This window comes from Dendropsophus ebraccatus, chromosome 1 (assembly GCF_027789765.1).
Source record: "Dendropsophus ebraccatus isolate aDenEbr1 chromosome 1, aDenEbr1.pat, whole genome shotgun sequence".
Taxonomy (NCBI): domain Eukaryota; kingdom Metazoa; phylum Chordata; class Amphibia; order Anura; family Hylidae; genus Dendropsophus; species Dendropsophus ebraccatus.
In genome coordinates, this window is record NC_091454.1 from 206,599,557 (window position 1) to 206,627,008 (window position 27,452).

Below are 27,452 nucleotides of genomic sequence, written 5' to 3' on the forward strand. Positions count from 1 at the left end.
AGTATATAGAAGAATACTTTTAGAAGAAGAATGAGAAAAACCTGTGCCTGTGTATTGACCTTACTATAGTCTTCACACCACCTTATGCCCACTAGCATTGGCTGAACCGTACTAATAGGTGACACAGGCCCCAGACCTTGTTACCTGGGATGAGCAGAGCGCTGAGGGCTCTTTGGCTGACACTCGCGCTGCGAGATGGAGTTCCTAGATGTTACAGTAACTTTGCTCCACCCGGATCAGTTGCTTTTTGGCTCTTTAGTGGATACTGTTCTGCACTGTTGTTTCTCCTAGTCCACGGCGTGGGTTAAGATGATCTATTGGCTAGTCCTCTCCCAAGGGGTTTAACACTGCATCATGCAGGGTTTAGGCACTGAAGAAAGAAGTTTATAAGAGGGCACTGTCCTGCGTCCTACCCATGCGGGGCACTGACTAAGACTACAACGACTCTAGAGACCACTGTGGAGAGCTATCTGGTCTGCGTCCTTCCTCCACAGAATCTCGTCTAAGACTCCTCCTTCACCCAAGGGACTAACTTCCTATCCAGTTTCTAACGTGCGCTGTGGTTGGGTGGAAAGAGTGCAGCAGAAGTGCAGAAAGAGAAGAGGTGATAGAACAGAAGAAAGTAAAGATCCTACTGATTCACAGATTCTGGTAAACATAAATACATTAACCCTTTGAGACACTTCAGCAGTGCAGCTTCCACATTTCAATACATAACACAGTGACATCTAGATGTCATCTCGTAATACTACTTTAGCTGCAATAAGACCACAAAAACTACAGACTTTTGCTAAGGCTGTGAACAACAGTAACACCCCTAGTGGGACACCACATATCCTGTGTGAGAGCTATAGGCTTACTAATCCCCCATGTGCTTGCATTGCTTTCATAACATGTTGCCCTTGGACACAACCCACTAAGGTAGGTCAGACATGCTCAGTTCAACTGCAATTGGTCTCTAGCTAGGCTGCAAGCAAGGGGGGTTGTGGGAAATTGTGGTCACTGTTACTTGGCAACAGCAGGATCACTGCTTAGAGAGTAAACCATGGAGTGATTAAAATCAGTACAGTGAGTACACATCTGATTTTGTAAGCTTTGCTCCATGACTCAACCCCTTTAGTTTCCTTCTGCAAATGCATAATGCAATATATCACTCTCCACAGGTCAACAGCGGGTTATCATGATATGTAGTCAGTCTTGTTTTTTCTCTAATGGACGGACCACAGTATCATGGTGGTGTTCAATGGTCAATATTTTAGACAACACAACTTTTTGTATGTAATCACATAAGATTATGCTTTAGATGTAAATTATACTTAGTCTTCTCTGATGACAGTAGTGCAGGTTGTATGGATGAACCTTTACCCATTTAGGGTGGGTTCACACTACGGAATTCTCGCGAATAAACTCTGCGGAGTTCCGCAGTATGTCCGCGCGCACGGCCGTGCACCTTTCCGCCGGCTCCATAGACACCATTCTATGGGCTGGCGTATTCCGCTATCCGCCGAAAGAAGTGACATGTCGGCGGAGTTTATCCGCGAGAATTACGTAGTGTGAACCCACCCTTAGTGTTCCAAAATGTGATTCTACCGTGGCTCCAGCCCCCGACCATAACTGTATCCTATGTCAGATCCTCTGGAGGCCCAAAAGCTGTTTGGTATCTGGTCTATCCTTAAAGAGACTCTGTCAGTAGGTTTATGTTGTCCTATCTAAGGGTAGCATTAACTATTGACAGAGAAGCTGAACAGAATGATGTATCACTTACATAGTTCTGTGCAGCTGATCCAGAGATATTTGCCTGAATAACATGGACAATAAGTCGTCTGCTCCATAATGTGCATGAGCTTAGTAGTCCTGGATGTTTATGAGAAACAGAAAACTCTGCCCACCAGCTGATGATTGACAGTTATCTATCTATGCTCTGTACAGGCAATCAACTGTCAGTCAGCAACTGGAGGGCAGGGAGGGAGGGGTGTGGCAAGAATCCTATTCTCCTGCATATTAGGAGAACGGCTTAACAGAATGATGTAAGTAATTAACCCATCTGTTCAGCATTTCTGTTACTAGTGCATGCTGTCCTCATTTAAGGCAGCATAAACCTAGTAACAGATTTCATTTAAGCAGACATTTTTCATGTTGTGCAGCAGTTCTGACAGTTATGTGAGATGGTGAAACAGCCACATTGGCTTTAACCAGGGAAATATAACTGTGTATAGAAATATGTATGATTTATTGTTTCAAACTGACATTCTGCATTTTGCCACAAGATGTCGCTGTTTTGCAGTACACCTATGTTGTTAAGGCTGTGTTGTTGTCATGGGAGACGGAACTGACATTTTGAAAATGTGACCTGAGGGAAGAAGAAGTAGGAGATGAGGGCAGCCATTTTGATGAGAGAGCTGGCTGTAATAAATGCAGACTGAGGCCTGACACCATAGACGAGAGGCATATTTCTTCTGGGATCCCCCAACCGCTGTGGAAGGCAGCTACACTTACCTGTGACTGGATATTGCTGGGAGAGAAGAGGTTCACTGAGTCAGCTAAGGAGCCCTGTCAAATCCAGTTGTAAAGAGGAGCAACCACCATCTTTGGTACAGAACTTTCACAAGAGGGCCCCCCTCTCAAACTTTCTGGGACCAATATCAGGACTGTAGTTACTATTATCTGTCAGAGTCCGCAATATATCATGTAAGGAACATCGCAGCTGTAGGACATTGAAACAAATGCTTGGCCCGTGATACCACCTCTCAGGGTATTTGCCCATTTGTCTTTTTATACTGTACTTTGTGGTTTGATAATATAGAAACATAGAAACATAGAAGATTGTCGGCAGAAAAAGACCACTGGGTCCATCTAGTCCGCCCTTTTAGTATTTTCTTCCTTATTATCTTAGGATAGATATATGTCTATCCCAGGCGTGTTTAAATTCTGTTATTGTAGATTTACCAACCACCTCTGCTGGAAGTTTGTTCCAGGTATCTACTACTCTTTCAGTAAAATAATATTTTCTTACATTGCTTCTGATCTTTCCCCCAACTAACCTCTCACTGTGTCCTCTTGTTCTTGAGCTCAGTTTTTTACTAAAAACACTCCCCTCTTGAACCTTATTTAGTCCCTTAACATACTTAAAGGTTTCAATCATGTCCCCCCTTTCCCGTCTTTCCTCCAGACTATACAGATTCAAATCCTTAAGTCTTTCCTGATATGGTTTATGCCTCACACCCTCCACCATTTTTGTAGCTCGTCTTTGGACCCGTTCTATTTTATCAATGTCCTTTTTTAGGTGAGGTCTCCAGAACTGGACACAGTATTCCAGATGTGGCCTCACCAGAGCTCTATACAGCGGGATCACAATCTCCCTCTTCCTACTGGTTATACCTCTAGCTATACACCCCAGCATACGATTTGCTTTCCCCACCGCCTGGTTGCACTGGTGACTCATTTTAAGGCTTTCAGAAATCATTACCCCTAAATCCTTCTCTTCTGAAGTCTTTTCCAGCACAGTACTGCCGATGTGATACTCGGATAGAGGATTCCTCCTCCCCAAGTGCATTATTTTACATTTGGAAACGTTGAACTTCAATTTCCACTGTTTGGACCACGTATCTAGCAAAGCTAAATCGTTTTCCATATTACTGACACCTCCAGGAATATCCACCCTATTGCACACTTTTGTGTCGTCAGCAAACAGACAAACTTTACCTATCAACCCTTCTCCTATGTCACTTACAAACATATTAAAAAGAATAGGACCCAGAACAGACCCTTGTGGCACACCACTTGTAACCAGTCTCTGCTCAGAATATACACCATTAACAACAACCCTCTGATATCTCTCCTTCAGCCAACCACAAATCCACTGAACTATCCAGGGATTTAGTCCAATTCCCTGGATAGTTCAGTGGATTTGTGGTTGGCTGAAGGAGAGATATCAGAGGGTTGTTGTTAATGGTGTATATTCTGAGCAGAGACTGGTTACAAGTGGTGTGCCACAAGGGTCTGTTCTGGGTCCTATTCTTTTTAATATGTTTGTAAGTGACATAGGAGAAGGGTTGATAGGTAAAGTTTGTCTGTTTGCTGACGACACAAAAGTGTGCAATAGGGTGGATATTCCTGGAGGTGTCAGTAATATGGAAATAGTGGGTATAGTTTCTAAGATTGTAAGCTACTGTGCTACACCGCTAACGCCCATGAGACGCATTCTCACATAGTTGTTCCTGTTTATTCAAGTGTATGGTGGCCGGCATATCCGAACTCACTAGTAAGTAAAGTTATTACGTACAACATATTTCCTGATGTGAAAACTGCATTTGTCTGTGCCTTGTACTGTAAATTGATGCTATTCAGTGACAGAAAGTACTCTCTGCAGGAAGTTAAGGGGTTAACTGTATGTTACAGATTGTATGTGCTTGAGAGGAAGTTTGCCAGCCACTTGGCCAGGGGCGTAACTAGGATTCATGTGGCCCCGTAGTAAAAATCTTTACAGGGCCCCCCTCCCCTACACACAGCACAAAACACTGCATATATATATACATATATATATATATATATATATATATATATATATATATATACATATACTGCCTTCAGCTACAAAAGTCACTGCCAGTGCAGGGAGACAATGGCCGCTTGCTCTGTCAGTCCATTGTATTTAACTATAAGGGCCTATTAGGAGCCCTTATGTTAAATACATAGGTGCAGGAGCAGACTGCCTCCTTCCTAACCCCTTCTGTACTGCAGTGTAAGTGACCCAATGTTCACTTACATGCTGCAACACAAAAAAAAGAGGGAAAAAAAAAACAAGGAGATCTCTGCTTCACTGCTCGTGCACTGATAACCCCTCACCTCTGCATGGAGAGCAGATTTTTCTACAGAGAACAGAGGTCAGGGGTTATCAGAGAAGTGAAGCAGAGAACTCCTTGTCTTGTGCTTTTTAACCCTTTTTTGTGTTGCTGGGGTCACTTACACACTGCAGTAAAGGGTTAGGCAGAAGAACACAGGATGGCCCCATAGCAGCTGCCTACCCTACCTCTATGGTAGCTACTCCACCTGGCCTATCACAACCCTTCCTCAAGTCTCCCCCTTCTCCTGTCCATACTGTGTCGAGCTACCTCTGGCTCCTCTCCACCAATAGGGAGCTGCCTAGCAGTCTTTAAGTAGAGCTGGAGAGAGCCATGTGCTCAAATTCAGTACCAGCCAGTTCCTAGTCAAGTCTGAGTCCTGCTAAATATGCATCTAGCCAGGCCAGAGGCCTGTTAACACTCCAAGAGGGCGGCTACTGCAGACGAGGGACTTAGGTATGTCCATGCTGGAGAGATTGTCATTCTAGGTATTTTCTCACGTCCTGACAGTTTACAGAGAAACTTATCAAAGTGGTTAGAAAAACGTGCTATATGCCCCCTTGTCTTATGCTCAGCTTCTTTTGCTTAAAGGGGTTATTCAGCATTTAAAAAAAAGTCCACGTTCTTCCAGAGACAAAACAACTCTTGTCTCCAGTTCAGGTGTGGTTTACAATTAAGCTCCATTCACTTGCAAACCCAACCCAAACTGGAGACAAGAGTGGTGCTGTCTCTGTACCTAGGATTTCACTGCATTGAGCACTTTAGCTAGCAGTCGGCAGTGTTGTCGTTTGGCTGGTCTCCCTGAGATCAGTGATCTGTTTTTCTTATGGCTTTACAAGGCATTGCTCCCACCTAGCCAGAATTCTTCTCCACACTGATGAGGGGCAACAACCCGAAACAGCTGTATGTGGATGGATACCTATGGGGATTTGCTAATGCTCTGAACAGTTCCTGACATGGACCGAGGTGGCAGCAGAGAGCACAGTGTCACACTGGAAAGAATACATCACTTCCTGCAGGACATACAGCAGCTGATAAATAACTTTCTGACACCAGTTGACTTCAAAGAAAAACATACTTTTTCACTTCACCTTAATTTCTTAATTTTAATTTTAAAAAATTTACTGACGCAATAATACAATAATTGCAGAAGATTTGGTTAATCCTACAGCGACTGCTGATGTCTGACATGCACTTAGTGCAGCACCTAAGGGGTCGGCATGTGATTGGCTTCTCAGCCAATCAGTGTGTGCAGTGGTGTCCTGCCTCTGATTGTCTGAGCGGGCGATTCCTCATGTCAACCCCAACCCCCAAAATACTGTACAAAATGAAGATGGTGGCAGCAGGGGAGGTCACAGATACACCCTGACACTGGTATTTAGAACCACTATTACATACAAAACATGGTAGAGATTTTTTCTATTAGAGCCCAGGAGCTCCATCTTCTGTTGCTGCTTGGTATAGAAGGGGTCTTAGCATATTTTTATCTTTTACAAATATAATATAACTTAACAGAACAGTCTCGATCATTCCAGCGTCCTGATATGGTTTCTACACAGTGTTCAGTATTCAGGTAGTTGTCAGGCTTACCTGGTGCCCAGTTGCTGTAAATGAATGAGAAGAAAACAAATAATTTTGATGTAAAAAAAAAAATGTAATATCGAACATACAATCAAGAGATACATCTGTCCTCATCTATAGGTCTTATCAAACTGAGATGACAGGAAGCTTCTTCTACAGAGTTTCATTATCGTTTAAAAAAGTTCAGTATACAGTATTAGTAAGTGTACTCACTGACAGCAGCTCCTTATGTACTCACTAAACTTACTGACAGCAGCTCCCTATGTACTCACTGCACTTACTGACAGCAGCTCCCTATGTACTCACTGGACTTACTGACAGCAGCTCCCTATGTACTCACTGCACTTACTGACAGCAGCTCCCTATGTACTCACTGCACTTACTGACAGCAGCTCCCTATGTACTCACTGCACTTACTGACAGCAGCTCCTTATGTACTCACTAAACTTACTGACAGCAGCTCCCTATGTACTCACTGCACTTACTGACAGCAGCTCCCTATGTACTCACTGGACTTACTGACAGCAGCTCCCTATGTACTCACTGCACTTACTGACAGCAGCTCCCTATGTACTCACTGCACTTACTGACAGCAGCTCCCTATGTACTCACTGCACTTACTGACAGCAGCACCCTATGTACTCACTGCACTTACTGACAGCAGCACCCTATGTACCTTTAACCAACAAAGAAAATGCACATTTGGATGATACACCTGCTATATAACTAAACAGTAAGTACCTAAACTTGCTAGGTGAATCAATAATCTGTATGTATTAGTATCTGTAGCTATAGGCCAATATGTCTTACAACACCTATTTACAAAGAAATTGCCAAACTATCAAATTATCACTGTATTGAATCTTTATTAGATAAAACTATATATAAAAAAAAAACAAAAAAGTGTCAGCACTGATAAACTAAATGGCATGGGACAAACAATGTATATAAGTGTCATAGAGCAGCATGAATGGTAAACAATATATAATAGAATACTACAGCTGCCTATGCAAGATGTAAACTACTGCATGAAATAGATCGCCAATGAAAATAAAGTGCCTAAGTGCAAATAAATTATCAAGTACAAAATAAACGGCAACCCAATGCTATACACATGTAATCTTCAATGCCATTACCTGTATACAGTCCCAGCGGCCATGTGCTCCCACGCATTTCGGCATCCACCTTTGTCAAGGAGGACCTTGTGAAAGTTGTAGAGCTAACATCAGAACCCCCTCCTCCAGGTTGTGTTATCCTGGTCTGTATGCTGAACAGAGATCCTGTCCACAAGATGGCTGAGCAAGGAGGAGCATGTGACTATGCCCCTCCCTCTCTGTCTTCCATAGACATATACAGGTGCAGTGGACGGCACTGAAGCAGGGGCATGTGAAGTGTCCCAAAGCTGGTGTCCACTGCTTCATCTATGCAAGTATAGGTCGGTCTTGTATGTGCATATGCTCTGAGACTGAAGTTGTAGTATGCTGCTCCCACCACTTGGTTTCACTGTACTGTTTGCACGACTGATGGAGAAGCTATAAAAAGATTAACTGTCTACTGTGATGATTTTATGTGTATCCTCTATTATTTATGCCACTGTTTGCTGTGACCAATCTCTGAGCTAGGTACCTCAGGGGTCCCCAGCCTATCCTAGAGTATTATCTTAGTCTTTCTGCTCAATAAGAGCCCCCCCTGATTAAGTATATATTGGGATTAGGGTTCTGTGCTGTCAGTATGTTTTCTGAGAGAAGGTTTGTAAAGAGAGCTCCTGCTGCAGTGCCTTTCCAGGGCCTGGCCTGGAGGCCAGGACCCATTTGCTACGTTTCCTTAGGGGTTGCCCCAATGGCTTGCTTCTCCCACCTACATTCCTATAAGTCTTCAAAGTTTTATGCAAATTTGGAGATAAAGCTAACAGGGTGTTCCCCTGGACTGAAAAAGGTCAGCAATAGAGATGAGCGAACCTTGAGCATGCTCGAGTCCATCCGAACCCGAACTTTCGGCATTTGATTAGCGGTGGCTGCTGAACTTGGATAAAGCCCTAAGGCTATGTGGAAAACATGGATATAGTCATTGGCTGTATCCATGTTTTCCAGACAACCTTAGAGCTTTATCCAAGTTCAGCAGCCCCAGCTAATCAAATGCCAAAAGATAGAGATGAGCAAACCCGAACCCGGTTTGCTCATCTTTAGTCAGCAACTATCAGTCCCTTACTGCTAATGCTTCTATTCCCAGAAGTAAGCATCTGATCTGTTTACAATAAGGAGATAAATGTTGTTGGGCTTTTTCAGTGGAGGGGACAACCCTCCCCCCCCCCCCCCCCGGGCTTTATCATGTAATTTCCATACAAGCTCTATTGTAAACCGCCTTTATTTATCCAGCAAAAAGATAATGACAGGTCCACTTTAATACATTGGGTGGTTATAATCCGTGCCTCACAGGATGTGGGGAGTCAAGTTAAGAATCAATGGATCTGGAGATGGTGGGTCAAATAAGTAAGCTAGTGTCAGGTGGTAAGATGTGTGTTGGTGTCAACCCCAAGGGAGGTCCCAATTTAATCTTTTCTATAGGGACCTCTTTGCTCTGTACCTGAACATTATGCTAATGAATGTAAATGATTACTTTAACATTGTGTAGTTGCTATGTAACTCCTAGATTGTCATATGAAGTCTCCTTACTTATAGGAGACTTGTGTCCCATCCAGCCACTTCAAGGTTTGATCTTCTTTTGAGTCTCGTCTCATTCCGATCCAGTATCTACTGTTCATGTTATATAATTTTTTCAAAGTATCCTAAGAAAATTAGTGACAATGAATGTTTAATGGAAAGATAAATGAATGGATAGATAGCCCATATATTTACAGGGAATCTAGAAGTATCATCTAAACCATGGATCTCCAAACTGCGGCCCTCCAGCTGTTGCAAAACCACAATTCCCATCATACCCGGACAGCTAAAGCTTTGGATTTGACTGTCCAGGCATGATGGGAAATGTAGTACTGCAACTGCTGGAGGACCGCAGTTTGGAGACCCATGATCTATACTAACCCACTTGTATACTCTATTTTTCATTATCATTAATTTTAAAACTAAAAACTGCATTGGAATCAGGATGTCATGAGTTACAAGATCATACAAGTTGGCTATTATACATGATACCGGTAATAGATTCCCTTTAATGAAGAACTCCAAGTTTTTCCCCATATAAAGCTAATTCACTCCCGGTAGTCCTTCAGTGTAATCTGTTTCATCCCAGCTCAGCTGCATTAATAAATTTCAATATTCTATCTGGGTCATGTGATCCCCAATCTGACTACCAGAAAATTAAATGATTTATGTTGACAGGATGTCAGTCTCTTATGGGTTGATAACTTCCTGTTACATCATCACCTATCTGATCCCTGCCCATTCATCACCACCCTCCTTGTTCCTCTGTAAGTCTACCCATGGGAAGAGATATTGAACATAGAATGTCTTTCCCTTTGTAAGAGACCAGGAGAAACGTGATGGTAAAGGAGTCCATACAATGATCAGCTGCACAATAATACAACTCCGATGACTCACGCTGCCTGTCTCTTCTGTGGGAAGATTCTCTAGTGTGTCCTGTTGAATGCCACATGACATCTGCCCTCCTCCTGTGTGTAAGGACACTGAAGCTGCATCTCATATATTACTCTATAGTGTGAATTAAGGAAGAGCTGCTCTAGTTGTTGATCAGTTACTTGATCTTCACCTAGTTTTGACTCAAAGAAGGTGCTCTAATGACACTCCCGTGTCTCTGCAAAGTCAGAGTCATCATGGGAGATGTAGGTTGCATTAGGATAGCCACATCAGAGGGGAAACAGGAGTCAAGATGGCAGACATCCCGTCCAACACAGTAACTAAAATGCTGGTTTCACATATGGGCAGGTTTCGTGCAAAATTACTGTGGAAAAGCATCGATTTTTTGCAAATCATGGCAGAACTGTAGCCAGGAGACATTTCACCACTAAAAGTATCAGTCTTTTTGGGTGGCCATGGGCCCCCAGGAGCTCAGGGCCCCGGGCTACCGCCCAAACGGACATATTGTAATCCGGTACTGTTTCAGCCAAAACCAAAAGTGGATTTAAAGTAATGAGCAAAATAAAGGAAAAACCTATATGTCTCCTACCTGCCAGATCCACTCCTGGCTTTGGTTCAAAAACTGCAGAGGTAGTTTTCAAAAAAAAAAAAAAAAAACCCTGCCATGTGTGAAATCAGCAAAATAGCTATACACAAGACATCTACAAGAGCCTCTAAATGATTTGGGGGGAAAAAGAGCCAGTGGAGCCTCATTTAAAAGACTTAAAACACAGGACTAGCCAGATATCCCTCCAGGAAGGACCCAGCCAAGGGGTGGCTCCTGTAGGGAAACTACCAAAACCACCAAATTAAGTGGCCCTATAAGTCAATGTAATGACAAGGGAAAAACCAAGGCCAGGTATCAATCCACAGACAGCTGTTTCGGGGTGTTGCCCCTCATCAGTGTGGAGCAGGATTCTGGCTAGATGGGATTATGCAAAAAACGATCCTGTGGAGCCTCATTTAACTGCTCCACAGGCTCTTCTTTTTGCATATTCATGTTTCCCAAGGGCGCAACGCACCTAGGATTTCACTGCGTTGAGCGCTTTAACTAGCAGCCAGCAGTGTAATTTTTGGCTGGTCTCCCTGAGATCAGTGATCTGTTTCTCTTATGTCTAAATGATTCTGTAATAGCAGCCTATGCTGCGCTATATAAGCAGGAAGTTTTCCTGGGTGCTTCTTTAAAGGGGAACTATTCTCAAGTTAGATTCATCTAACCTGCTAATAGTCCCCTATAGTGCCGGGAACGCTGAGGAGTAAGGTCTTACCTTACTCCTTGGCGCCGGTCCCGCGCTGTAAGTTGGAATAAATTCTGCTCTGGAGAAACTTTAGGAGCACTGACGCATCATCCAGCCTACCCCCTCCATTGATTATCATTAAAATTTACCATGACTAACAGTGCGGGACTGACGCCAAGGAGGAAGGTAGTAAGAGGCTATTAGCAGGTTAGATTTGTGTAACCAGCTGATAGTTCCCCTTTAACCTGTATACTTCTTGAGTGATGTGCTGAATGGAAGTAATTGTATTTTATTTCCATTTATTGGAGATTATTTTCAGATACTATTGCTGTTACTTTGTATTAGAAAGGATAACTGTAGGTGATTCTCGTTTCCTCTATACAGTTCTTACCGCTTCAGCCTTGTCCTTTATCATTACAAGAACAGATTTCATTTGAGAGCATTTATCTCGGGCCTCATCCCAGGTTTTTGTTTCCTCAGACACGTAGTAATATGAGCATCCATTTGTATACCAGCCATCATCAGAACATGAGGGGAGGATATTCCCTATGCAAACAGAATATACAGCAGTTAGGCAGTAATAGAAATATGGCAGATAGCAGTGCAATATCTAATATTTCTGGGGAAATCTGGCCATGTTGGATAAATTTGTGTGCAGAATTCATTGTGCCTTATTTTCTCTGTGAGGCTTGGGTGGTCTAGTGTCCTTACGTCAGTGGGGTCAGAATTTCATATAAAAGTTTTTTTACCTTTGTCAATAAAGTAGTTTTATGGGTATTTCATACTGCTGTGACATCTCCTAAGGGCAAAGTAACACTCCTATTTCTCAGCCAGTATGTAAGGGACTTGATTCAAAGACAGGAAGCCCTAGCGCTAGGCCTTCCAAGACTGTCCCTGCCTACTTGTCGTTTTTGTCAGTGTCTGACTGGCCCACCAGAGGACCGGATGATCCGGTAGGCCCCCAGCTTTACAACCTGAACTAACACTGACTGACATGTCGTTTCTCACTGGTTCTTCATTGGTGGGCCCCCAGCATCATTTCCTCTGGTGGGCCCCAGATACCCCAGTCCGACACTGGTTCTTGTGCTAGGCTGCAAGCGAAGACTGGGGGTCATTTCCTATGCTGGGTAACTGAAACACAGAACGAGACAAGACGGACAAACACAATAAAGAATGCTCAGGATGATACAGGTCAAAACGGAGATAGCAGAATAGTACAAAAATAGCAGGTAAAAACAAAGGTCAGGACAGGTAAAGAGGTCAGAATTCCAACTAATCCAATCCAGTATATAAACCCCAGCCCAAGCTACAAGACTATTGCAAGCAAGGTCCCAGAACACAAGGGAACCTCTTAGCCCTTTGACATCTAAACCACACAGAACAAAGACTGGCAGGGAGGGGAGGGGAGTGGTGAAGGCAACTGTCTATCACCTATCAGTCTAAACTATCGGCAGCCCAGGACTAGAGCTAGCAAAAGAACCCAGATGGGTGTGGTGAAAACCTGTCGATCACCACACAGCAAGAACTAACATAAGACAGAGTTCAGACAAAGGAAACATACAATTCAGTAATTCAGACACTGAATCGATGCCAAAAGCGTAGTCTAGGCCTGGATTGTTCAGCCACCTTGGGCCTTCATTAAACACCCCCTAACCACAATGTGCAGGCTGCATGCATGCTGATGCGGTAACCTAAAGCAACAAAGTTTGTGTCACTTACACACTGCAATAGATAAGAGGTTAAGCAGAATATAGTCTGCTCCTGCACCTATGTTATTTAACCATAAGGGCTCCTAATAGTCCCTTATAGTTAAATACAGTGGATTGACAGAGCAAGCAGTCATTGGCTCTCTGCTCTGTCAGTCAATCTTATGGCTGCAGGCAGTATTCTGCCTCCGGCCACAAGAGATTTTATTTTTCAAATAGTTAATAGTGAAAATTATAAGTAAAATTGTTGAGAATCTTCTGTAGGACCCACCAAAATCCATTTTGAAAGTCTTGACACTTTCAAGGGCCTTCTGTTGTTGATCGTCTACAGGAAATAAATGCAGATATATTTTAATACAACTACAATACAAAAACAGTGCTGTATGTTGATAAACTTCATGAAAAGAAGCCCCTCTAGATATCCTAAATTAAAGCACATAATAAAAAAAAAAGTCATACTTACCCACCCCTATGCCTCTGCAGCACAGCATCTGGTCTCCTGAATCTCCCAAGTTCCTGTTTAGTCAAGGCCTCACAGGAACTACCCTTTCAGCCAATACAGCAGTGTCCCGCCTTAGTCACTAATTGGCTGAGCAGGCATTACAGAGTGGGGCTGTGGGGATCATGAGTGGTGACGCTGCACTGCAGGGGCAAGATTGGTCAGTATGACATTTTTATTATGCATCTACCACCCTCTGATTCTCCCACTAGATTTTTCTCCTTTGCCTGACATCACTGAATATGGAAGTGACACCATTCCTTGCCAGACTTTATACATGTGAAACAAATAAATACACTGAGGAATATAGTCTGTGATGTGGAGGACACTTACTATGATTCTTCAGATGTAACATCTCTTCAATCACTGACAAGTCTAGAGAATATATTTGAGAGAAGACAGTTTAAAGGGTTTATCTGGTTAGGTGAAATACATGTTAAATAATTGCTCCTTCCTGGAGACCTTCCTGCTCCATACTTGTTATAATCTTATCAGTCTCCTTCCTGAGTTCTCAGTCTGCTGCTTTCTGCTAAAGACAGAGTGTCCTGAAGAAGTTGCCAAGAGCAATGGAATGCGTGGGGTCCAGGGACAGCTGATTTTGCACATAGAGTTGTTCATCTATACTATGATATGGCCCTATTTCAGTTGCCTTGTTTTTTTGTTTTTTTTTGTGAACTAGTAAAATCTATTTTGTAACATTGACATTGAGTGCAGCCTCTGTAGGTACACAACCTTTTTCTTTCTTGCTTATTGGGAGGGTTAATCCCAGTGAGGTCACCAGCAATTTGACCTCAGAGGGGCCAGCAGGCATCACAGAGTGCAGTGACAGCCAGCCAGAGAGAGTTCAGAGTGGACACGGAGAGAACAGCTCAGACACAGTTTACTATGTCTTCAGCAGAAGGCAGCAGACTCAGAACTTGGCTTTTTCCATAGTCAATGTGTAGTAGTCATCTGGATGGGACCCATGGAGAGGAGTGCTGCTATTGATTAGAACAACCCCTGTGCACATGGCCTATTCAAATATACAGACATCATCCAGGGGGCTACCTGCACCAATTACCCCTATCAGAGAGGATGTGATACTATGGAATACAGTAAGGAATACAGTCTTTGCTGGGAGGACACTTACTATGATTCTTTAGATGGGACATCTCTTCACTCATTGCCAAATCTATGGAATACATAGCAGATTTGTGAGACAATATTAGTTTATTATACAGTATAATTGTGGTGTCCTACTAGGCATGTTACTATTATTCACACCCTTTGTAAAAGTCTGTACTTTTTGTGGTTTTATTGCAGCCAAAGTATTACTAAAGATGACCAATAGTCGCTGTATTGCATATTGAAGTTCGGAAGCTGCACAGCTGAAGTGTCTCAAAGGGTTACTTTGTTTATGTGTACCAGATTCTGTGAGCCAGTAGGATATTTACTGTCTTCTGTACTATCACCTCTTCCCTTTCTACTCTTCTGTTGCCCTCTTTCCACCCATTCACAGCGCACCTTACTCGCTGGTTAGGAAGTTAGTCCCTTGGGTGAAGGAGAAGTCTTAGTTGAGCTTGGTGGAGAAAGGATGCAGCTCAGATAGCTCTCCACAGTGGTTCTACCTGGGCCCTGGCCCCCTGCCAGGTCCTCTCTGCAAAAAAGTCCTAAACTTAGTCAGTACCCTGCACAGTTAGGATGCAGGACAGTGCCCTATTACAAAATTCTTTCTTGAAGTACCTGCACGCTGCGTGATGCAGTGCTAAACCCTTCAAGAGAGGACTAGCCAACAGATCATCTTAACCCACACCGAGGACTAGGAGTACCCACAGTGCAGGACAGTATCCACTAAAAAGCCAAAGAGCTAGGAACTGATCCGGGAGGAGCAAAGTTACTGGAAAGTCTATGAACTCCGTCTCGCAATGCGGGTGTCAGCAGGAAACCCTCAGCACTCTGCTTATCCCAGGAAACTAGGTCTGGGGCCTGTGTCACCCATTAGTACGATTCAGCCAATGCTAGTGGGCATAAGGTGGTGTGAAGACTATAGGAAAAACAATATGCGGGCACAAGTTGTCTTCTTCTTCTTCTAAAATTATTCTTCTATACACTCCAACATCCCAACAGAGCACATTGCTACATGGGTTGGGACTCTCACGGCATCCTCCTCTCTACTACGCTACCTCAGGCACTGGCCGCATGTGACAAAACCCAAAGGTCCGGCTGTATTTCGGCCATCCACCACAGTAGTGGCGTCACACTTCCATCTAGCAAGTGACCTGCCATCCCACCGCTATAACATCCTCCGGGGGCTCACCACAGAACCTTATAGTTTTACATGTCATGTTGGTGGAGATCGGTATGGGGGGGGGATTCTGAGTTTCTGTAGTTCAGGTTGTAAAATTTCTTTGTAAGACTTTATCCATGGTCAATGTTTAGTATTCACTTAAATGAAGCTGATACCAGTGGTGGTGTCCATATGAGTACATGATATCCGGTAGACAGTTACTGGCTTAGCATACCCTAGTATATGTCAGAAAGGATGCCTCAGCATGGCCAGGTTTAATTACATGGGCAGCATTTTACAGAACTACTGGCAGAACGTTTTGCAAAGTTTGGGAAGATGGAGTCACACAGCTAAAAATAAATAAATCATTTTCTCACCTGTCCGCACTCCCCCGTTGTTCTCTTGTTGGTCTCCGGTTTCTTCAGAAGACTGTAGAGTGACACCCCGCTCAGCCAATCACTGGCCATTGTGCTGTCCTGTCCCAGTCAGACAGTGATTGGCTGAGCGGGTTGCCACTGGAGAAGAAGGGGTGGGACCAAAGAAAAAAGACACCAGGGGAGCACGGACAAGTAAGTACGATGAGCGAACTTTTGGAACTGCACTAAAACAGCTAAAAGCCTGCAATCTTTTAGCTGTTTTAGTGCGGTTCATTTAAAGTTCGGTTCAGATGAACCTTTACATTAAAGTTGTGAAAAGTTTACTCATTTCTAGTATTTACCCCTACCCATACCTCCCTCTGTTCCTGAAGCTAATATCAGCAGGGAGGAAGTAAAGGGCTGGAGTATTTCAAGTCTCCCTCTAATCTACCCTGTAATAAATAATTATAGTAAATAACAGTAATAACAGGAACAATGATAAAAATAAATAATCAATAGTAACCAACACTCACAGTATTTTACCATGAAGCTTGTGATGACAATCAAAATGATGACCAGGATAATAAGAAGGATCAGAGTCGCTAGAATTACCCGAACTTTTATGATGTTGCTGGTGGACTCTAGAAGTGAAGAAGAAAAATCATGATAGTAACTGATAATTTACAATATTATACAGAAATGAGCCCTTTATTATTGGTTACGTTTTATTTACATTAATCACCTACATTTATTGACAAACAGCTGGGGATTATTAGTATTATTATTATCGTACACTGTCATTAAACAACGGCCGTTGTTGCAAACTGCAACAACGGCCATTGTTTAGTGTAAAAATATATAGTGTGCTCATATCTCAGACTACATCATAGATTCCCAGCTTTAAAACAAATCCAAACATTTTGATCCAGTTACAGAGATGGGGCTTTTACAGTAGCCGCTCCCTTTTACCTCACACTGTCCTAGCTGAACTCGGGATAGACTGTAAAGACCCTTTCTTATACTTCAAGCACAGCCTAGGATAAACTGCTCATGGAATGACATCTTTATAATGGGTAGGCTTATGTTTCTCATATAGAGCTCCAAATCCCCTAAATGAAGTGAAAAGATTACAATCTGGATGTCCACAAGAACCACTAGGGGGAGCTCTTCACGTACTGGTTGTAAATATTATATCATTATGCTGCACTATGCATAGTGTTATTTTGTTTTGAAGCCTTCCATGGGGTTTGTGGGGTAGACTGTTCCACAGATTCACAGCTCTCATGGTAAAGAAGGCTTGTTGCTTCCGGAAATTTTTATTTTTTTTTTCCTCCGGATGGAGGCAGTGCCCCCTTGTCTTTTGTTGTTTTTTTTTTTACCTGGAACATCTATTTATATAAGTTGATCATCCTCGTATTCTCAAGACTAAACAACTGTAATTGCTTTACTCTATCGTAATAACTAAGATGCTCCATTCCCCTTAGTAGTTTAGTTGCCCCTCCTTGTACCTTTGTCAGCTCCAGGACGTCCTTCTTTGTTTTTTTTCCGTTTATTTGTATTCACATACAAATCATCATTAGTATAGGTATCTGAAATTAGAGACATTAGTAGAAAAATATCACATTTTCATTTATTTTCCAAAACGTTCTAAGGCCAGGTTCACATACAGAACGGCCGCTGTCTGTTAAGTTCATCCCGGCTGGTACTGCAGTACCGACCTAATGAACTTTATTTCTTATTAATTGGAATGTGGGCACGTTCGGGTGTTCCTGCATTCCAATTAACCATAGCAGACAATGTAAAGTGTGCCCGAAGCCTCACTTTACATTGTCTGTTCTGTCAGTCTTATGCAGCCGCTATTCAATGAATAACAGCCACACAAAACTTACGTGTCACTTTTTTGCACGGCCACTTGGAATCCCGTCCGGAGTGTATACAGTTTGTATACAATCTGGCCGGGTTTCCAAAGACTTCAATACGATCGGCTAATTCTTTAAATAACGTCCATTGTTGCAAAACTGCAACTACAGACGTTGTTTAATGAATTTTCATGTTGTGTGAACTTAACCTGTCACATAAAATAAAAGTTATGCAAGTTACATATCATTGTAATTATACCGACTTGAGGAACGTAGAAAACATGTCACTTTTACCCTCGGCTGAATGGCGTAAACCCAACCAATCCCCCCACCCCAATTTAAAAAAAAAATGCATTTTGTTTTCAATGTTACTCCACAAATATTTTGTTTCACGGTTTTCCAGCATATTTTATAAAATTATATTTTATGCAAAAATTAAGTCTGCCATTGCAAAGTGCAATAAGTGGCTCAAACAATAAGGGCTCATGTGGGTCTGTAGGTAAAAAAAAATACAAGAGCTACGGCCTTTTAAACAAGAGGAGGAAAAAACATGTATACTTACCTAGTCCCGCTCCCCTGTCGCTGCCTGATCCAGGGCCGCCCTGCTATCAGTGTTTTCATAACATCCGATGAGGTATCGTTCCCATTAAAAATGGCCATTTCCAATGGAAACAGGACATCAGAAGATGTTATGAAAACATTGACATTACACAGAGAGAGCGGCCTGGAATCCAGCAGCGATGGAGGAGTGGGACAGGTAAGTATATATTACTGACATGCTCACCACAGCCCCGGGAGCATTGCTAAGTATGAATTATTCCCAGGCAACCCCTGTAAATACTCCGGGATCGGCTCCTGCCCTGTTATTTAGCAAGATGGAAAAGTCCTTTAAAATAGTGATAGAATGCTTTTTAGTTCAGTTTGGCCATTAATTGAAGATTATTATTCTTATATCTATATTTTGGCTGGGTATTATTTACCTTTCCTTCTTTTATGATCTTGAGTATTCTTCATTTCGCTATTTCCCATAGTTAGGTCAGATGTGGAGTCCTGTGCTGTATTCTTAAGAAATGTTACTTTATGTCCTGGACAGCATCAAGTGTCCCCTCTACATGTAAAATATACATATCCGAATAACATAGAAGACCACATAGAAAAAGGAAGTGCGTGTCTGTCAGTGTATGGTTAACCAAACTTCCTGCAGTTATTGTATAGTATTAGTATTAGTATTAGATATTGTATAGTATTAGTATAGTATAATATAGTATTAGTATAGTATAGTATTAGAAAAATGAAAATTAAAACCTCCTATGTCACTATCCTTACCTACCAAACCTTCTCCTATGTCACTATCCTTACCTACCAAACCTTCTCCTATGTCACTATCCATACCTACCAAAACTGCTTCTATGTCACTAACCTTACCTACCAAACCTTCTCCTATGTCACTATCCTTACCTACCAAACCTTCACCTATGTCACTATCCTTACCTACCAAACCTTCTCCTATGTCACTATCCATACCTACCAAAACTGCTTCTATGTCACTAACCTTACCTACCAAACCTTCTCCTATGTCACTATCCTTACCTACCAAACCTTCACCTATGTCACTATCCTTACCTACCAAACCTTCTCCTATGTCAGTAACCTTACCTACCAAACCTTCTCCTATGTCACTATCCTTACCTACCAAACCTTCTCCTATGTCACTATCCTTACCTACCAAACCTTCTCCTATGTCACTAACCTTACCTACCAAATCTCCTATGTCACTATCCTTACCTACCAATCCCTCTCCTATTTCACTAACCTTACCTACCAAACCTCCTCCTATGTCACTATCCTGACCTACCCAACCTTCTCCTATGTTACCATCCTTACCTACCACACCTTCTCCTATGTCACTAACCTTATAGCTACCAAACCTTCTCCTATGTCACTAATCTTACCTACCAAACCTTCTCCTATGTCACTATCCTTACCTACCAAACCTTCTCCTATGTCACCATCCTTACCTACCAAACTTCCTCCTATGTCACTAACCTTACCTACCAAACCTTCTCCTATGTCACTATCCTTACCTACCAAACCTTCTCCTATGTCACTATCCTAACCCACCAAACCTTCTCCTATGTCACTAACCATACCTACCAAAACTGCTTTTATGTCACTAACCTTACCTACCAAACCTTCTCCTATGTCACTACCTTACCTACCGAACCTTCTCCTATGTCACTATCCTTACCTACCAAACCTTCTCCTATGTCACTAACCTTACCTACCAAACCTTCTCCTGTCACTTACCTTACCTACCAAACATCTCCTGTTACTATCCTTACTTACCAAACCTTCTCCTATGTCACTAACCTTATAGCTACCAAACCTTCTCCTATGTCACTAACCTTACCTACCAAACCTTCTCCTGTCACTTACCTTACCTACCAAACCTTCTCCTATGTCACTATCCTTACCTACCAAACCTCCTATGTCACTATCCTTACCTACCAAACCTTCTCCTATGTCACTATCCTAACCTACCAAACCTTCTCCTATATCACTAACCTTACGTACCAAACCTTCTCCTTTGTCACTATCCTTACCTACCAAACCTTCTCCTATATCACTAACCTTACCTACCAAACCTTCTCCTATATCACTATCCTTACCTACCAAACCTTCTCCTATGTCACTAACCTTACCTACCAAACTTCCTCCTATGTCACTAACCTTACCTACCAAACCTTCTCCTATGTCACTAACCTAACCTACCAAACCTTCTCCTATTTCACTATCCTTACCAACCAAAGCTTCTCCTATGTCACTATCCTTACCTACCAAACCTTCTCCTATGTCACTATCCATACCTACCAAATCTTCTCCTATGTCACTAACCTTACCTACCAAACCCTCTACTATGTCACTATCCGTACGTACCAAACCCTCTCCTATGTCATTAACCCTACCTACCAAATCTCCTATGTCACTATCCTTACCTACCAAACCTCCTATGTCACTATCCTTACCTACCAAACCTTCTCCTATGTCACTATCCTAACCTACCAAACCTTCTCCTATGTCACTATCCTAACCTACCAAACCTTCTCCTGTCACTAACCATACCTACCAAAACTTCTCCTATATCACTATCCTTACCTACCAAACCTTCTCCTATGTCACTATCCTTACCTACCAAACCTTCTCCTATGTCACTGACCTTACCTACCAAACCTTCTCCTATGTCCCTAACCTTACCTACCACACCTTCTCCTGTCACTATCCTTACCTACTAAACCTTCTCCTACTGTATGTCACTAACCTTACCTAACAAACCTTCTCCTATGTCACTGTCCTTACCTACCAAACCTTCTTCTATGTCTCTTTCCTTATCTATCAAACCTTCTTCTATGTCTCTTTCCTTACTTACCAAACCTTCTCCTCTATCACTATCCTTACCTACCAAACCTTCTCCTATGTCACTATCCTTACCCACCAAACCTTCTCCTATGTCACTATCCTTACCTACCAAACCTTCTTCTATGTCACTATTCTTACCTACCAAACCTTCTCCTATGTCACTATCCTTACCTACCAAACCTTCTTCTATGTCACTATCCTTACCTACCAAACCTTCTCCTATGTCACTATCCTTACCTACCAAACCTTCTTCTATGTCACTATTCTTACCTACCAAACCTTCTCCTATGACACTTACAAACATATTAAAAAGAATAGGACTCAGAACACACCCTTGTGGCCACCACTTGTAACCAGTCTCTGCTCGGAATATACACCAATACCAACAACCCTCTGATATCTATCCTTCAAACAACCACAAATCCACTGAACTATCCAGGGATTAAGTCTGATTTTCCTTAACTAAGTCCAGAAAGGCGACATCCACGGAACCTTCATCCAGCACTTCTGACATGATCAGCCCGCAGTTAAGCCATGCTGGTTTGGATCCATTAAGTTGTTGATCCTTAGGTGATCCATTATATTCTTTTTTTTTTTTAAGAATTTATACTACTACAGATGTTAGGCTTACTGGCCTGTAGTTACTGGGCTTCTCTCTACTCCCCTTCTTGAGGATGGGTATAACATTGGCCGTTCTCCAATCATCAGGAACATCTCCTGATAGGAGGGATTGATTATACAGATCTGTCAGGGGGACAGCAATCGCAGATCAGAGTTCTATAAGAACCCTGGGGTGGACACCATCTGAACCCATCAACTTATTCCTCTAAAGTTACTCTGTAACATGGGCTTTTAAAAATAGTGGGACTGAACCCAAATAACATGAGCCAGTGCTATGTCTGTTTTCAACTGTACTTTTGGACGTTTGGCATTTTGAGGTGAAAATGCAGCTGTAATTTTCAAAATGGAAATGACCGCCGTCCAAAAACTACGTAGAAAAATTCACATTATGTGAACATAGGCTCACTCTTTTCCTGTACTATAGCCTTTACATCATTTGTAAACCATAGTGGTTTCCTTTTGCTTTTGCTAATATCTCGTGCATATAGTCTAGTTGCTTTCCACCACATAAAATAACCCACAAAATAGATGGTGGATATTGTCAGAGATTTAGCATTTTCCACTGGGGCTCCAGAGCTTCACTTCTGTAGAAATGCAAGGAAAATGCTACCATATAATAATATATACAAAATCTCTAAAAAATCTCTCTAAAGATATAGTGACCCTGGTGATCGTGTGGGTGCAGCACTCGTAGCATGAGAGTTATCTCCAGTGACCATGTAATCTCTGCAGCCATGTGGTCACCAATGCTAGGGACCTTACCCATGTGCACATATACTATCATGGCTATATTATAAATGAACAGCTTTCTGCTAGTAAATAATATTTATTTTTTAGAAATACTACTACTACTATATTTTCATTCAGCTAGATGCATTTGGATTCTATAATCAGAAATAGCGATCGGCACTAAAGTAGTGTGAACAGTGTCCCATAAGGTTTTATCATATGATTATGCCTTATATTCCGTCAAGACGAAATAGGGGTGCTCCTCCTAAAGAATTCAGATTCAGATACAACTCCAGTAAGAAAAAATAGAAAAATAGGAGGGCACTCACCATACAACTTGACTTTTATTAGGGTTACATTAAAAGCGATCCATATTGTTCAGGCGACCTAGACGCCAGCACCATGCGGTGAAACCACGTGACAGCTGTTTCGCGAGCGTAAGCACGCTTCTACTGACAGTAGAAGCGTGCTTACGCTCGCGAAACAGCTGTCACGTGGTTTCACCGCATGGTGCTGGCGTCTAGGTCGCCTGAACAATATGGATCGCTTTTAATGTAACCCTAATAAAAGTCAAGTTTTATGGTGAGTGCCCTCCTATTTTTCTATTTTTTCTTACTGGAGTTGTAGATGCATTTGGAGACATGGTAACTGGGCATAGAACAGGGGGGCTAAACGTGCGGCCCTTCAGCTATGGCAATTCTCATCATGCCCAGACAGCTGAAGACTATAGATGCAGTGGTTCCTAGAGACATGTGATGCTGATGACCACGGCGTAAAGTAACAGTATCAAAGAACACAGCACAGGACTCCACATCTGACAATAAAGCAGGGAGAAAAATAAAGAAATGAAGACTATTCAAGATCATACAAGTAGTGTCACTCCATCAGATCCAGATCTTAGGGTCCTATTACACAGCCAGATCATAAACTGTAAAGAAGAGCCGATTCACTGGCCAAGACAGGCCACCGGCCACCAGCTGCTCAGCCACTCACTGGCCACGGCCTGTCATGCAGAACAGACAGAGCTGCAGACAGCAGAGAAGGCCTCCAAGGACACCGGGGAACGTGGTAAGGGGAGTTAATATTTTTTTATTCTATCCTACAATCATTAGCCTTTGGCTAATACATAGCTAGTTGTGGTCAGAGGACGTTGATTTTAGGTCTGGACCTACAGAAATGATCAGCCCACGGTTGTTTTCTAGGCTGATCGTTCTCTCTATTACACGGAGGGATAATCCGCCGAATCAGCTGATAGTTTCTTTGGATCCAGAACTAAAATCATCGGGCGTGCACCACTCCATGTGAGTTCTCCCTGAAGAACATATAAGACTACATATACTCACTAGAGATGAGCGAATCACATACAAATGAATGTTTATAAACCCCTTCACGTCAGTAACATATATATATATGTGTACACATACCCCGTGCAGTAGGAGTGTACATATACGTTCCTGACTTCAGGAGGTTTGATGTGTGCAGGACTGCTGCAGTGAGAGTGGTCCCGCACACATCAGAGTCCAGGGAGCCGAGGGTAATGACAGGCAGCTGCAATCCCGCAGCTGCTTGCCATTAACCCCTTAAACGCCACAATCTATAGCGATATCGTGCGGGGATCCCGATCGCTTGTGCCGTCGGGCAGGGGTTAGTCACTTATCTCCGTCCTGTCGGATCGGCCATCCATGCATAGAGTCTGTTCTCAGGCAGGCTCTATACATAGATCGACGATAACACTGATTTATGCTATTCTATGGCATAGCATAGATCAGTATATGCAATCTAATGATTGCATGTTTAAAGTGGAAAAACTGTGTAATAAAAAAAACCTTATAACCCCCCCCCATAAAAGTTTAAAATACCCCCTTGCCCATTATTAAAATAAAAATATTGAAAAAAATAAATAAATGTATTATATATCATAGCGTGTGGAATTGTCTATTAAAATATAACATTATTGTTCCCGCACGGTGAACCGCATAAATGAAAAAACACACACACACACCAAGATTGCTGATTTTTTTTTTTATTATATATCAGAAAAAATTTTATAAAAGCGATCAAAATTTTTCTGTTACACCAATACATAAATAAACCAAAACCATAAATAAACCACCAATACATAAAAACACCATTAATAAATTACAGAGTAGCAATTTTTACAAACAGCAGCTGCTGTGACAGTGTCAAAATTGGTAAATGTAATTTTTTTTTTAAATGTCAATCAACCTGTCAATCATTCAATTTCCGCCATGGACAGTAGTGGACGTTGGTGGATCAGCGGCGTAATATCAATTTTCTCCCAGGACAGCAGTGGACATTGGTAGATGAGCACCGAGTGAGGTATTAAGATGGACACTGTGTTGACTGTGACTTCCTATAATGCACAACCAGCACCCACCCAGAAATCATTTATAGTTCCAAATAATAGTAGATGAGTGAGTTAGTTTAGTTGATACTTGCAAAGGACTATCTGTAACTATATGACCCCGCTATTCATCTATCACTGTCAATAATGTTTCTAGAATACTTTGAGTAAATTTTATAACATGTACAGGAACGTTGTACATTTGCTCCATAGCAATAGCCCAGAATCTTTGTGGGCTTCAGGACAGGCCTAGTGGCTAGTAGTAGTGGCTAGTAGTAGTGGCTGGTAGCTGGCCCGCTATCCATTCTGAGGCCCTTCACACCATATTACAATTGCAGCTCATTGTGAGGAGAGACATTAATTTGCCGGAACGGAGGAAGCTGCAGGTGTATGAAATGGCTGTTTTGGCCTGAAGCTCCTGGTTGCTGTCAAATACAGGTGTAACTTCAACATTAAAGGAGTACTCCAGAGGAAAGAATTGTTTTTAAATCAATGGGTATCAGAAAATTACAGATTTGGAAATTACTTCTATTTAAAAATCTCACATCTTCCAAGTAGTGTACGCTTTCCACTGAGACAGTGCTCTCTACTGCCACCACTGTCCAAGTCAGGAACTGTCCAGGGAAGGAGAGGTTTTCTATGGGGAGTTGTTACTGCTCTGGACAGTTCCTGACGTGGACAGAGGTGGCAGCAGAGAGCACTGTGTCAGACTGGAAAGAATACTAGAAGACTTAAATGAGAAGTCCAGCAAAAATTTTTATTAAAGTTGTGAATTGCCCCCCAAAAGTTATACAAATCAGCAATATCAGTTATTACGGGAAATTCTTATAAAGTGCTTTTTTCCCTACACTTACTACTGCATCAAGGCTTCACTTCCTGGATAACATGGTGATGTCACGACCTGACTCCCAGAGCTGTGCGGGTTGTGGCTCCTGGAGAGGATGATGGCAGGGGGATGTGTCCTTCCAGTGCCCTGTTTCCCTCAGTGCCCCCTGCCATCATCCTCTCCAGCAGCCACAGCCCGCACAGATCTGGGAGTCGGGTCGTGACATCACCATGTTATCCAGAAAGTGACATCACCATGTTATCCAGAAAGTGACATCACCATTTTTATCCAGGAAGTGACATCACCATGTTATCCAGGAAGTGACATCCCCATGTTATCCAGGAAGTGACATCACCATGTTATCCAGGAAGTGAAGCTTTGAGGCAGTAGTAAGTGCAGGGAAAAAAGCACTTTATAAGCATTTCCCAAAATAAGTGTATATTGGGCATTTGTATAACTTTTGGGGAGCAATACAATACTTTAATAAAAAATTTTGCCGGACTTCTCCTTTAAGATTCTTAATCAGAAGTAATTTAAAAATCTGTATAAGGGTACAAACACACACAGCAGATACGCAGCAGATTTGATACTGTGTTCAGTTATTTAGATCTAATCTGCTGCGTATCTGCTGCGTATCGCAGCAGTAAATACGCAGCGTATATGCTGTGTGTGTTTGTACCCTAAGCTATGTTCACACTACGTATATTTCAGTCAGTATATTTCAGTCAGTATTGCAACCAAAACCAGGAGTGGATTAAAAACACAGAAAGGATCTGTTCACACAATGGTGAAATTGAGTGGATGGCCGCCATATAACAGTAAATAACAGCCATTATTTCAATATAACGGCCGTTGTTCTAAAAAAACAGCAAATATTTGCCATTAAATGGCGGCCATCCACTCAATTTCAACATTGTGTGAACAGATCCTTTCTGTGTTTTTAATCCACTCCTGGTTTTGGTTGCAATACTGACTGAAATATACTGACTGAAATATACGTAGTGTGAACCCAGCCTAAGGGTCCATTTACACAGAAAGATTATCTGACAGATTATCTGCCAAAGATTTAAAGCCAAAGCCAGGAATGGATTTGAAAAGAGGAGAAATCTTTGGCTTTCCTTTATGACCTGTTCCCTGTTTATAGTCTGTTCCTGGCCTTGGCTTCTAATCTTTGGCAGATAATCTGTCAGATAATCTTTCTGTGTAAATGGACCCTTAATTTCTGCCATCAGTTGATTAAAACAAATTTCAAAATAGAAATTTGAGTTAATTTAAAAAAATTGTAAAACATAGCAAACAATGGCAATGCTCTTGTTACGGGCATGTTGTATTGATTTAGTTGGTCTATTAGCAGACTCAGTTTTCTTTTAGAGACTTTAAGAACTAAAGCAGATAAGAGCTGGTATCTTCTTCACATCTTAACAGTGTGCACCTTCCTGCAATAACCACGGAGGAAGATAAAAATAACTGTACATGTTCTCACACCAACAATTACTTGTCTGTCGTCTGATCTCTGAGCCTGTTACACAGGGTCGTCCAATGGTCTCCCATGTAA

General features: G+C 42.1%; 1 protein-coding gene across 1 annotated transcript; it reads right to left on the reverse strand.

The window, feature by feature from the left end:
- Positions 1-9,090: 9,090 nt before the first annotated feature.
- On the reverse strand, positions 9,091-18,989 carry LOC138771128 (C-type lectin domain family 2 member D3-like). Its single transcript, XM_069950616.1, has 8 exons — positions 18,920-18,989; positions 17,589-17,669; positions 16,614-16,721; positions 14,588-14,629; positions 13,792-13,833; positions 13,231-13,284; positions 11,645-11,799; positions 9,091-9,207 (listed from the first exon to the last, which is right to left on the reverse strand). The coding sequence occupies exons 1-8, from the start codon at positions 18,966-18,968 to the stop codon at positions 9,091-9,093; spliced, it is 648 nt and encodes a 215-aa protein (XP_069806717.1). The 5' UTR covers positions 18,969-18,989.
- Positions 18,990-27,452: the final 8,463 nt, after the last annotated feature.

What these genes read in the sequence shown, in the direction of transcription:
- LOC138771128 (XM_069950616.1), bottom strand. Translation starts at nt 18,968, where the DNA reads ATGGGAAATAGCGAAATGAAGAATACTCAAGATCATAAAAGAAGGAAA. An exon ending in AGATCATAAAAGAAGGAAAG is followed by an intron (nt 17,670 to 18,919) that starts GTAAATAATACC and finishes CTCTAATTTCAG; the next exon opens with ATACCTATACTAATGATGAT. An exon ending in AAGCTTCATGGTAAAATACT is followed by an intron (nt 14,630 to 16,613) that starts GTGAGTGTTGGT and finishes TGTATTCCATAG; the next exon opens with ATTTGGCAATGAGTGAAGAG.